This window comes from Protopterus annectens, chromosome 4.part0 (assembly GCF_019279795.1).
Source record: "Protopterus annectens isolate FY-2018-M chromosome 4.part0, PAN1.0, whole genome shotgun sequence".
NCBI lineage: Eukaryota > Metazoa > Chordata > Ceratodontiformes > Protopteridae > Protopterus > Protopterus annectens.
Genome location: NC_056733.1, coordinates 1,113,613,876 through 1,113,627,850, shown reverse-complemented (window position 1 = coordinate 1,113,627,850; position 13,975 = coordinate 1,113,613,876). Strand labels below are relative to the sequence as shown.

The 13,975-nt window shown below is 39.6% G+C and overlaps 1 protein-coding gene across 1 annotated transcript in view; it reads right to left on the bottom strand.

Moving 5' to 3' along the window:
- Positions 1–13,975, bottom strand: part of LOC122799792 (gamma-aminobutyric acid type A receptor subunit pi) — a 930,262-nt gene that overhangs the window by 247,490 nt on the left and 668,797 nt on the right. The window contains exon 6 of the mRNA XM_044069090.1: positions 5,305–5,522. Coding sequence (XP_043925025.1) covers positions 5,305–5,522 — 218 coding nt within the window. The remainder of the gene's footprint in view (positions 1–5,304; positions 5,523–13,975) is intronic.

Here is a 13,975-nt window from a genome sequence, read left to right as displayed (position 1 = left end):
ATGGGTACCAAACTGGCTCACTGACAGAACCCACCTAATCAAAATAGGGGAGCCACCTCAAGCAGTAGACCCATAACGAGCGGTGTACCCAAGGGATTGGTCTTGGGGCCTCTGTTATTCGGGATATACTTCTCTGATGTGCAGGCCAAAACCAGTGGGCTATGGCTGAGCAAGTTTTCAGATGACTGCAAGCTGGGAGCAGTCATCAATTCCCCAAGTGATGTGGACATCCTCCAAGAGGGTCTCACCCAAACAAATGACCGCAATGTTGTTTCCGCTGAATGGAAAGTTTTCTACATGGCCCACCTCATAAGTAAGGGTATCTTATCCAGGGACAAGGAGGTTATAACAACCCTGTATTCTTCCCTTATAAGGCCAATTATTGAGTATAATGCCCTCTTCGGCATGTACCTCCCAAAGCACATGCAGCAGCTGGAGAGGCCACAGAGGTTCCTCACCAGGAGAATCCAGGACCTCAAACAACTACCCTACACATATAGGCTAAAAGCCCTGTTCCTCTTCTCAGTTTCATACATACTTCTCAGAAGTGATGTCTGTCTGGCATACAAAGCAATCACAGACCCTGCCTTGATGGGACTGCTGCATATCCGCAAGTAAAGCTCCACTCGAGCAACCTGCACGCATGACCTCACCCTGGTCTGTGACATCAATAGGACTTATTGGCAGGACAGATTTGTGTCCCAGAGACTCCCTATTTGTGGAATAGACTCAGTCTCCACGTCAAGCAGAGTACCTCATTATCCCTTTTTAAGTGCAACCTGGATCACAGGAATGGAAACAGAAAATACACCCCTGGGATTCCACCTGTGTCCCTGCTGGACAGGGACTTTGGGTGCTGACTTATATAAACACGGGCTGAACTCTTGGCTAGGCTTATAAAGGCCTCAGGGCTAATAGCCTAGCAACTTCCTATGATCCTATGATCCCATGAAAGCCTTGGGTAGGGATAGGGAAGAAGATAAGTGTGAGACAAGATAGAGATGAAGTTCTGTGAGTGATGAGTTACTGAGGAATAGATAGCAGAAGATATGCAGAGGGAGGTATGTGGTGGCCAGAGAGATATGTGTTTTGTCTGAGAAGTAGATGAACACTTTGAGAAGGTCAGTGATAGGGGAATATTCTGCTAGTCAGTAATATATTAGGGGTGCATTCTGATGATGGTTAGTTTAGGAGTAAAGAACCTGCACAAAGAGTTGTGCTAAAGATGGTGGTGGCAGTATGTGAATGTGTGTGCGGGAGAAGTGGAAGGACTGGGAGGGGCTAGTCATGTGGTTCAGAGCAGTGGCATTACCCTGTGCCAAGAAAGAATGATTTCTCATCCTGTTGGAAGGCATTAAGTGCATTTATTTGGGGGAGGGAGTTCCACTGCTTTGCCATGTGGCAAGCATATAGTAAGTCCCCGTGAGAGTTGTGTGAGACAGTCACATTTGCCAGACATTTTTCAGATGAATGTAGAGTACAAGAAGGGATATACCAGTGCAGTAGGCTGCTGAGAGACAGAGGGACAGGCTTGTGGATTGTTTTAGATTTTTTGCGCTATTTTGATTAACTGAGTTTAAGGAGGTTAGGGAAGTTGAGACAATTTAGCTGTTTGAGTGGTACGGAGGTGTGTTCTGTTCTGCAAGTTGATAGCAATCTTTGCAGTCTTGTTGTGTGATTGTTCAAATTTTTCAAGTCTTGCTAACTGTAAATTGGCAAAGACTGCTAAGGTGTTTGTCAGGGGAGAGATACTGTAGGTGGCATCAGCAGTGGCCTTCCATGCTTGACACGACAACGCTTTTTTTGATTGATACAGTATTGCCTAAGTTTTGGTATGGGTACTTGGCGACTTTGTAAATCAAATTTTAGGTGTTCATCATTAGTAATTGCAAGTAGTTTAGTGTGGTGGACTAGTTCAGTGTTAGGAGAAGAAATAAGTTTCTTTGTATGGATAGTTGGGCTTTGGCTTTATTGCAAAGACGATAACAATGCTGATAGTTATTTGTGGTCTTATCCTTTTACAAGGTGTTTCATGCTCTATCTTGTAGGTGCATGAGTTGTTTGGTAGGTAAAGTGAGCATGGGGACTGTAGATTTGACTCTTTTGTGCCTGAGTGGGGCCCGAGAACAAGGATGTTTTTTAACGTGCTGGACAGCTTCATCTGGTGGTACAAACTTTAGTGCACGCCACTTGTAAGCCTGGAGAGATGCAAGGAACGAATCTTTGTTAAAGTTAGAAAGATTCCTGACAGGCTTATAGATTGTTGACTTGTTGCCTTTGGGTAGTAAACAGAGAGCAAATATTAAAGGGCTGCCACATAGGGTATCTGGTAGAAAACCATGCATGACTGATGCTGTTGGGATTATTAGTTAGGATCCAGTTTACTAAAGATGAGGAGCCCATGGGTGTAGCATGTGTAGGAGTGCATTTAACTGTGTGAACATGAAATTGTGTGTCTATGGGCTTGGTTTGGGCATGTTGTGGAACATTGTTTAAGATGATAATTTCAAGTGGTATTTAGGAGGATATCCGGTAAGCAGCTTTTGTAATATGCTGTAGTTTGAGCCACTAGAGGGTGGGATATAGAGGGCTGTTACGCAATTATCACTTCTTTTTCATGGTATAAAAACTCTCACAACAACATTGGATTTTTCCTCAGTGTCAGCAGTACAAAAGAAACCAGCACTTACATAAGCTGCAATATTGTGAGGCATCAGTCCTAATGGTTTCAGCACTTGTTTCCATTAATACCTATCCAGAGGTTTTGTATTTATCCTACCATATTAAACTTGTAATATACTGTATGCTGTTTGGACACAAATTCTGCTCACTAATGCATTTATTTTATACCAGTTACAACTGCAGCCACTTCTGCAAACATTTTAATAAATTCTATTCTCGTTCAACTTCTCAAACTCACATCATCTTGTGGTGCCTGATAACATCTTTAGTAATCGCGTCTGTAGGACCCTTGTTTGTAAGTTTTATGAGCTTCAGCACTGAGCTAATCCACTAGCGTGCAGAGTTCAGCTGCAATGCCAATGACCTGGGGTAGATTAGTGATCTGGGAAGATGAAGGGCTGGCAGGGGGCAGTTACAACTGAGCATCCAATGACCAGCTAGCCTATCATGGGGTGAGGCTTTGGGTTCTTGTGGCACAATGGTAGTGTCTAACACAGGCTGGAGAGTGGCATTAGTGTCTTGTACAAGTCTGTGTGTCTGTGTGTGTGTGTGTGTGTGTGTGTGTGTGTGTGTGTGTATATATATATATATATATATATATATATATATATATATATATATATATATATATATATATATATATATATACACACAGAAAGGACAAATGTCAATGCATCATGGGGAGCATTCATGCACTTGTGCGATTTCACTGCACATGCCTTCCCATCAGGAAAGTTTAATACATAGAGAAAAATCCCTGCAGTCAGGAGTAGATGCTGCCAGGCTAGGACAAAATAAATGAATTACAAAGCTAAAGATAAGAAACATAAGGAATATGAAGACATTTCAAATCAAATCACATTAACTGACATGCTTAGTACTAGTTTTGCTACTGGGCTATTGTAAATATATAAACCTTCAAAGAAAAATTGATCTTTCATCATAAAATAATACCAAGTAATAAAAAGCTTAAATAATACTAAAAGACCTTGAGAATATGAAACAATTTTTTTGATGTAAAATACCTGAATTAGAACATACAGTAAAGTAAGATTTGTGTAACATGTGCAACTTCAAGGAGCTCTTAAAACTTTCCCTTCCGTGGTAGGTCATGTCATATCAGTGCAATGACAGTCATTCTACTGTTATGACAGGATGCCATGGGGCTTGCTCATGTATTGTAAAGCAAATTCCCATTGCTCTGTGTGAAGAGTGACTGTCCCCATCTCTGCTGCTTATGTTCATGTCATATTGGAGCAAGCAGGTAATCACTGCAGACATTCCACATGGCTGAGGGTAGCATAGAGAATGGGGTTTACTGGAACATCTCACTGTCAAGATTAAAAGCTTGGAGCATACTGGTGAAAAGCCAGAAAAATTTAGATACAAAAAAGTTTTTTCTTTTTTTCTTAAATATGTTATAATATTTATTTATTGGTAAAGTCCGACTGAGACATTTTTCAGCAGAGGCCTGGGGAGAAATGCTCCAGATGCATGTCTTTGGAATGTGAGTGGAAACCCACGGACATGCAGACTTCACACATAAGGCACCCCAGCCAAGAATAAAACTGGAGTACCTCTTGCTGTGAGGTGACAAAGCTAATCGCTGCACCACTGCTCCACCCACATATTAGTATTACCATACTTCTCAAACTCTTAACACAAGAAATCTGGACAAAGCCTAACATAATGGGGGGACAAGGGCCCAAAAATAGGGGCAGATTTTAAATCTTGCTTTTGTAAACTTAGAAAGCTGTTAGAATAATAGGATGTCTATTAGCATGCATTTTCTAAAGGATATGAAGCCTGAAATTCAAATGTAAGTTATTGGTTAGTGACTTAAGTCCGCAGATCATCCCTGAGATTTACCAGAAAATCACAATTTTTTTAGAGGAATAGACCAAAAATGTGAAGCAAAAATCTGGACATTCTGTGAAAATATGGACATTTGCGAGGTATTGTATTACTTTTGCAATATGTAAATAATGCAAGGGAACATAACTCCAGTGCTTAAAAAGCTATTATAAATAAATAAAACATGAACATTACTAACTAATTCCATCAGCCATTAAATCATTTATTACTTCCGCGGTGGTGCAGTGGTAGCGTTGTTGCCTCACAGCAAGAGGTTCTCCCGTTCGATTTTCGGCTTGGGTTGGGAGTGCCTTCTGTGTGGAGTCTGCATGTCCTCCCCGCGGTCGAGTGGGCATTCGAAAGACATGTGTTGAATGGGCATGCCTTCGTTGAAGGTTGGGCATTGGGCTGGCAACTCAACACCATAAAAACCAACTGCCAATCATTAGCGGACCGGAGTTCTGCTGTGGCGACCCCTAACTGGGAAAAGCCGAAAGACAAACAACAACAACAACATGCTAGACCACATACGTTTACCAAGAAAATCTTCTTTAGGTATGCAAAACAATGTAATGCAGCTACGTAGATAAAAGTTTATTAAGTAAAGAAAATAACACACAGACACACACATACTCATGCGCACATGTACGCACAAGCACACACACACATACACACGTACAAACAGATAAATATGCACAATACTAATATTAAAGATCTATTTATTCAGGTGCTGTAGGAACATTTAATAGCTAGAAAAAAACATATTACCTGAGAGCATACAAAACAGTACCATTAGAAAAAATCCGTATAAGCCTGTTCTCTACAGTGATGTCATGGAGAAACGATTTTTTTGAGTCCACGATGAAAGTGTCTGGAACCCAGAGAAGCTCCACAAGGCGACCATCAAGACTTAGACTTTTGTTGCCATCAAATAAAAGACGTGAATCAATCCATCGCTGTCGCAAAAATATTGTAGCAGTGTAGTCCTATGAGAGTAGTACAACAGTTAGTGAAAACGTGGCCATTTACAATATTTCTCATTAACACTAAAACAGAATGAGAGAATTTACATTCACTTAGAGCATAGGATTGTAAGTGATTACTAGACTAATGACCCTAGGGGACCTTTATAAGCCTAACGACACTTCTCAAGGTGAGAATCAAACCTTGTACTATGTGACTGTGAGGTAAACACTATAACCATTATGCCATCCCCCAGTCATTGGGCAGATAGTAATCCCACATAGTAGTAAAGAGCAGTATTTCTGTCACAAACACAGAATGTCATATTTTCTTTATTTTTACCAAGAAATGGCAATAGATTTGTGCAGCACAGTGGTGTCACCTCCTAACAAGAGGTTCTCCAGTTCAATTCATAAGTTCATAGGTGTGTACTAGGCTAATGGCCCTGGGGTCTTTACAAGCCTAGCCCATAGGATTACCCTGGCATCATGCCACCTGACCTGAGTTCCCAGTGCCACTGTTGAGTAAAGCCACTGGAGTGATCCCCGGGGTGAATTTTCTACTTCCCATCCACACATCAAGATTTCTCTTGAAGAGGGTCAGCAAGGTGCTCTGTTTGACATGTATGGGAAGTTTATTCCATAGCATGGGCAGTCTCTGGGTTATGAACTTGTCCCTCCAGCATGTTCTGTTGATTGTGGTAATGAGGTTGAGGTCTCTGGAGGGTGTGGTCTGGAGGAATTGGAATTTCTTTAGATGTAGCATTTCTAACAGAGCTGGGTCATACATGGCTTTGTAAGTCAAGTAGAGATCACCTCTATGTAGGAGATATGAGACAGAATAGTTGGAGTTTTTTTAGTCTGTCCATATAGGGCAAATGTTTAAGGCCTAGGATCCTCTTTGTGAGGTACTTTTGTGGCCTCTCCAGTTGTTGCATGTGTTTAGTGAGGTACATGCGAAATGGGGCATTGTACTCAATGACTGGCCTAATGAGGGAAGAGTAGAGGGAGACATTGACCTCTTTCATCCTGGATACAAAACCTTTAGTAATGAGATGTGCCACATAGAAGGGCTTTCTGACCACAGTGGCAATGTGGTGGTCAAAACAGAGGTTGCTGTAAACCTGTGTTCCCATATCTCTTATAACACCTTCTGTGTTCAGTGGACTACCATCAGTGTGATTATTCATGGGAACCGGGTTTTTCCCAAAGGGGGTGACGACACATTTTTTGGCATTGAGCTTAAGGCCATGGTTCTCATACCAGTCGTTGGTCTCAGTGAGGCCTTGCTGTAGGATGTCAACATCACTCGGGGAGTTAATAATAGCTCCCAACTTGCAAATGTCTGTGAACTTTGTTAGCCAGAGTCCCTTCGTGTTAGCCTGAGCTTCAGAGAAGTAGATACCAAACAGGAGAGGACCCAGGAATGAACCCAGTGGGACTCCACTCGTGATTGGTCAGCAGTCTGACTTGGAGTCAGCTACTTTCACACTGTGGGTTCTACCTGTGAGCCAGTTTGTAACCCACCTAGTGATATAGGGGTTAATGCCTAGCTTAGTGAGTTTTTCTATGATTCCTGAGTGGGAATGGTATCAAAGGCCTTGGCCAGATCAAGGTAGGCTGTATGAACCACCTTGCCTTCATCCACAGCTCTGGTGACTGACTCATAGAAGTCAACCAAGTTGAGCAGGCATGACCTACCCTTCACAAAACCAAACTGTGTAGGATGCAGAGTTTGGCGATTCCCTATATCCTTGTTTATTAGGTCCATGATGATGTGTTCCATAGCTCTGCATATCAGACTCATCAGGCTAATGGGGTGATAGTTCCCAGGGTCTGTAGTTGCTCCTCCTTTGTGGAGAGGGATGACTGTAGCAATGCGCCATTTGGCAGGGACAAAGCCTGAGTGAGGCTGTGATTGAACAGAGCACACAGGTGAGGTGCCAGTTCACTCTGTAGTTCATGTAGAACACAGCCAGGGATATTGTCAGGTCCCATAGAAGCTGTATTATTGGCCTTGGGCAGTGCTGTTTTAACCTGTGCAGCAGTAATACTGGGTACCTGGCAATCTACTGGTATTGTGACTGGTCCCTTGGGGGGAGAGAGGAGTAAAGTTGGCACTGAATCTGTTGGCCAGTATATTGGCAATATCTGTTGGCTTGGTATAGGCGGTATATCTTACTCTGAGGCTGTAACCAATCCCTGCCAAAACCTCCTAAACCCATAAAGACTAGGTCTGAGAAAATATCCAGTACCACATCACCTTTCTGCATGCTTTGAATAAAAAGAGTTAAATCATCTCAATCCAGTAAACAAGACCACTCTTCAAATAAAAATGTTTTATTAATTGTTGACTCTGTGGTAAGGCACACTGATTTTCCATTCACGAGTTGGAACAAAGACGGTGACTTTTCTCCCAAATGATAGAATCTCTGATATTTCAAGGGCCTTTAAGACCCTTTCTCCTAATAAGTATGAATACCACAGAGTGGTGGTCCACGTGAAGGTGAATAACCTGGGATGCAAAACCCTTAGGGATATACAGAGAAACATGAGAGAGCATGCATGTCACAAATGCAGGCTTGATTCTTGTCCTGAGTGGAGTCCTTTCTTTTCCAAAAATGATGCCTAGGAACAAAAAAAAAAAAAAAAAAGGATAACGGACCTCAACAATTGGCTAAATAGTTGGTGACATTTTTTTTGGGGGGGCCAGTATGTTTTAGCATGGGTCAAGATGCTCAACAGTCCTACTTTCTTTGCAAAGGATGGCCTGCACCTCTCATTCCAAGGCTTCTGCATACTGGCTAGAGCCTTTGCTGCCCCATAGTGATTTTTGTTGGCATAGTGCATCGGATGGACCTCCCAACATAACTAACATATGAAATCCAAAACAGGATTACATTAATGTGGCTCTGCTCAATGCCAGAAGTCTCAGCAACAATTGTCTGCTCTCCTACAATTGAAGCAGGTCAGTATCTCTACAATTACCAGAACCTGGTTGAAATGTTTAGAAAGCACTCCCTCCATGCCTGAGTTTTGCACCTCCATTGCCTTCAGATCTGAGGGCAACTGTGGTGGAATTTCCATTTTGGTTAGGAACTACATCACATCCAGACAGATTTCCAGAGACCTTGCAAACTGAACTTCAAATCACGCAAAATAGGATCAACTATCAATTTATAACCTATTACAGGCCTCCCTCTATGTCCCCCAAAAATAATGTAAGCATATTAAAGGTGTTTAAACTCCTCATAAACAAGAACTCCATGATTTTGGGAGACTTTAATTACCCCTCAATAAACTGGAGTACCTATACCCCCAATGTAGAATAATCCTCAATTGTTTTAGATCTAATAAACAAAAGCTCCCTGTATCATATTGTTAACAAACGCACTACATGGCAGAATATTCTTGACCTGGTCCTTATGAATATAGCTTATTCATAAATTACTGTGTGGGTATGTCTATCCCCAGTTAAGTCAAATCACGAACTACAGACTTTCACCTTCAAAATCTCTAAATCTGCTAAAACCAGTATTTCAGAATTCAAGTTTTTCAAATATACTTCTAATCTCATTAAATTTTATGACAAACATTGCTACAGCAGGTAACTTCACAAGGAGTTCACAAGGAGCTAACTATATGTTAACATAATGGCAGATTTGAAAACAAACTACTCTGGGAGTTTATCAACATGAACACATTTTATAATAAAATAAAAAAATCTTTAATATACAGCATATCATATAGTAAAAACTTGGAAATCTATTGGGTCTATTAAAGTAACCCATACACTGTGGTTAGCATCAGAAGCTAAGGACAATTACAAATCTTTCTTTAATTTCATTTATTTATTTTGTAATTGAGCTTTCATGGTGTTTGTATGCTTAAATTAAATGGTAATGTGATTGCTTCATTCCTATTTTAACACTAATATCATGATTCATCTTCATTTTGATGACGTCTCCGTAAGTAGAGACAAATAAGCAAAATAAACATTGTGCATTTTTAATTGTGCTGCTTTTTTGCCTTGGCTTTTTAGTTGTTATAACTGTTATAAAAAGTAAAGTTGGGTGTCCAAATGCAGAAAACATACCCAAATCATAAAAAAATTACTATTTTTGTTTTTATAAATTAGAATTCCTACATATATTGTTAAGAGAATCACATAGTAGCATGAGTAAAAAACTCTTTAGGTTTTATTAATGAATAAAACCACAAGGCATTACATAAATATACAATTTCATTATTCATTTCAGTTGCATACTATAAAAACGAAAAGTGGGAAGTCAGTTACAGATATTGCATGTTGTGAATTATTTGAGCAGATAAAATGTATTTAAATATTAAGAGTTTGCTTGTTTATGTAGTTAATAATGACTACTGCTCTATTAGTCGTCATTTCAGAAGACAACATAATATAGAAAATGTATGTGCTGTCAGGAAGCTGGGCCCAGTCTTTGCGCACTCCTCATTCTGGTCCGTCTACCTTTCATTTTGTCAGCATTATGAGAACCACGACAAACTTAAGATAAAATACTCAGACAATAGATATTTGCTGCAGAACTTCTAACATGCTCAACAGTTCTAATCAATTCAACTTCTAATTTTAATGAAAAGAAAAAAAATAACAAAAATATCCGTTGACCTACGTAATTGAGGATGATATAGGATCCTGCATCAAACTAGTTTCATTTACACTCAGAGGGTAGTCGATAAAGAAATTTAGAACCTGACAAAGAATATTTAAACTTTATGGAACACATCAGCCACTGCTTTCCACGTGGTTGTCATCATGTGTAGTCCATTTGGTTTAAATAATCAATCTTTTTCCCTGAAATAAGCCCGGGCCTGATTAAGATTCAAACCATTTTACCAGAATTAGAATTACTGATATTTATTTGGTTTGCATTATACTCTAATATAGTTATGATTTTGATTGTTTTATTTTTGTCACAATGTCATGAAATATAACCATATGTGCTGTCATTAACTAGTGATACAGTCAGCTATAAAATGCCCATCCAGCTCTAAAATGCCATCAATCCATAAGATGTAATGCCATGAGATCATTCTGATTGACATTTCCTATTCTATTTTTCCCACATGCTGTTACTGGCTTAAACCACCTCTTTTTTAATTTTTGTAATGTACCCAGACATATGTATTTATCTTTTATTTACACACACCTATGCACCTATTAGGGGTTGGGAGGGTGGCCTAATGGTTAAGGTGTTTGCCTTACAAGCATAAGGTACAGGGTTTGAGTCTCACAAGGGATAATTGTCTAGGCTTAAAATGGCTCGCAAGGGCTGTTAGCTTAGTACTAATCTATGAACCTATGAACCTATCTATTGCTCCTGGTAGACAAGCAGCTGTTTATTTGCACTTTCTTTTCCATATATGTTTTTGTGTACTGCGTTCATAATTAAATCCCCACTGGACAGCAGAGCTTCTTCAAAGATGTTAGCATCTTCAGGATTTTGCTTTTTCACATGAACTGCTTTGTTGAGATTTGATAGTCTTTGCCTTGTAGGAAGCTACATAGTTTGTCCCTCTCGCAAGAAAACCAGGAATGTTCTCTAAACGATATTATTGATTTCCTTCTGTGCTCAGAGATGAGCAGCCAAAGATTATAGTGCTTTGTGATATCAATGACTGGGATGTACAACTCCTTTCAATATGGGTGTAAATTCTCCATGTCTTAGATCATTAGCTTCATCCATGCATATTAAAATGTTCTTGACCTTGTGCTCCAAACTTTTATTACTATCATACATCTGGTGGTAGAACCAGTAATGTGATCAAACTGTTATTTTTATGAGGTTCCAAGATATCGCATCATTCTATACCATCTCTTGTTATCAAACTTACTTATTTACCATTTGTTAACTGGGAAAGTCTGACTTGGAACAAAGCCAATTTTCAGTAGAGACATGGGGAGAAAGGCTTCCAGATGATGCATGTCTTTGTAAAGTGAGAGGAAACCAGAGCACCCAGAGGAAACCCGCACAAGCGTAGGGAAGACATGCAGAGTCCACGCAGAAGGCACCCCAGCTGAGAATCGAACCGGAGAACCTCTTGCTGTGAGGCGACAACACTCCTGCTGCACCACTGCACCACCCAATCCCCTGAGCTTTTGAAAAGAGATAAACTTGAAGTGAGATTGATGATGCAACGATCCTAAAAACAGAGCGATTACTTGCAATATGGAAGTCCAAGTATCTTAGACTCCCTTATGCCAGTCCATACCTTCCTTTCATTGGTAAATTCAAGTTAATCAAGGCATTTTGAGAAGATGATGGAAAAATGAAGAGAAAGGGTAAGAGACTCAAGTGGATGTTAGAAAAATCTTATGCTAATGCAGATTATATTCTGATTAGACACTTAAGCTTGTATGAATCAGCAATCACTTAATCAACATTGTAAATGTTTCTTTTTTAGCCATTGAGATTGCAGCAGCAAGGAAGCATCCAGCTTATCCGTTTCATGTGATAGTCAGGTTGTGCAGATGACCCTCTCTCTGGAAGAAACATATTTTTTAAGCAGTAAGACTATGATATGCCCGTGTGAACCTTTGGTACAAAGATAGCAATGAGTGTGAGATGTTCACTTATTCTGACAAGTTTAATATGGTAACGTGGTGGTCTTGGTAGGTGTGTACTACTCCCTTCTTGAACTTTGAAATACACCCCGACATTATTCTCTAGCTAGTAAATATCCATTAGCTGCCAGCAATGAAATGCAAGAATGATATCAGTATTGACTGTAAACACAGCCAAGTTCACATTTACTCTTGGGGCAAAGGTAAGAAACAAAAAATAGGAAATAAGCATAAAAAATATAATAAAAAAGTGCCTGATGAACCAAATCAAATCTCGAGTAAAACATAAATAGCACAACTTACATGAAATTATGGTGCAGTTTTAAATCTAAAACTATGGCAGGTGCAGAAATATGAGAGATGTACTTCCTGAAAAATAGGGAAATAATCTGCACATATCATACTTAGTTATTATTTTCTGTTGTTAAAACCGCTTGTAACAGCTAACACATGCTAGGCTCTTTCAGTGCGCACACATGCACATATGCACAAAGACACATGAAATCAAGTAGAAATGTGCTGTCATCAAGCATGGTATGTGGGCTCTCGTGTTTAATGGGAATGACGTTAAACGATACTTCATGGACTAAATGGAAGCATGTGAGGAAATATTTAATTTTAACTAAGAACAAATGTATGTTCTAGATTGTGCCTACTATAGAAAGGAGAAAAGTTTCCACAGATGCTGCTACAACATATCTGTGACCTGTACACTGAAGCATGATTTTTTTTAAGATTGCACAAAAGAGACAAAAAGCCTGTCTTCTGAAACAATAATTTAAAGTAACGTTTGGAAGGATGTGAGGGAGACAACTTTTGTATGTGTACAATGCTATGCTTTGTGGTATTAGAAAAAGAAAAGAGAGTAAAATAATGTTCAGTATTTCACACTGTAGATTATTTATTTTAATATCAATAAGAAGTTATTTCATATGGTCATAAATAAATCACACTTTTTTCGCCAGTGCCTTACGAACTAATGGAGGTCACGCAGTCATCCAGTCTCTGTAAAGAAGACCTATTTATAACTAAGCTTTGCTCAGTGAAGAGAGAACTGCATTGTTTTTCAAATCTGGTTAATAATCTAATGGAAAATAAAAATTTCTGGAGTTCAAGAAATAAGGAGAGAGTAGGATTTTGGATGTAGATCCTTGAGGAGAATAACAACGCTCATATCGAAGGCTATACTCATAAAGTTAAACCAACTACAAGTATACTCATGGTAACTTGTATATATGGCAAAATAAAAGAGTACAGTGTCACACACAAGAAGCAAGGAACTGTTTGAATAAAACACATAAAATAGTACAGGTATTACAAAAAATGATTTAGTGCTTTCTTCTAATATATGTTAAGACTTCTTCAGAATCCATGTTCATTCATAAAGTTGCAGAAAGTATTCTAAGAACTAAGCCAATGCAGATATGGAGAAAGAAGATTTTACCAATAGGGATGACTACAAGTAGGGGTACAGAAAATAGGCAATAGGGGTCTGAAATTTACTGCAGAAAATTGGCAGAACTAAGGTTTGTTTGTCTTTTCGGCTTTTCCCAGTTAGGGGGTCGCCACAGCAGAACTTCGGTCCGCTAATGATTGGCAGTCAATTTTTTTTATGGTGCCGAGTTGCCAGCCCAATGCCCAACCTTCAGTGAAGGCACACCCATTCACGCATGTCTTTCGGAAGCCACTCGACCGCGGGGAGGACATACAGATACTGGGAGTAAATAACTAGTGAGGGAAAGGTAATATAATGGGATGAGGTCAAGAAGACATTTGGACTGTAGACTAGAGACTGTCTTCCCTATCAGATATCAGACTAGATATCAAACTATAAAACTGAAGCAGATTGGGATCTAAAGTGTAAGACCTGCTC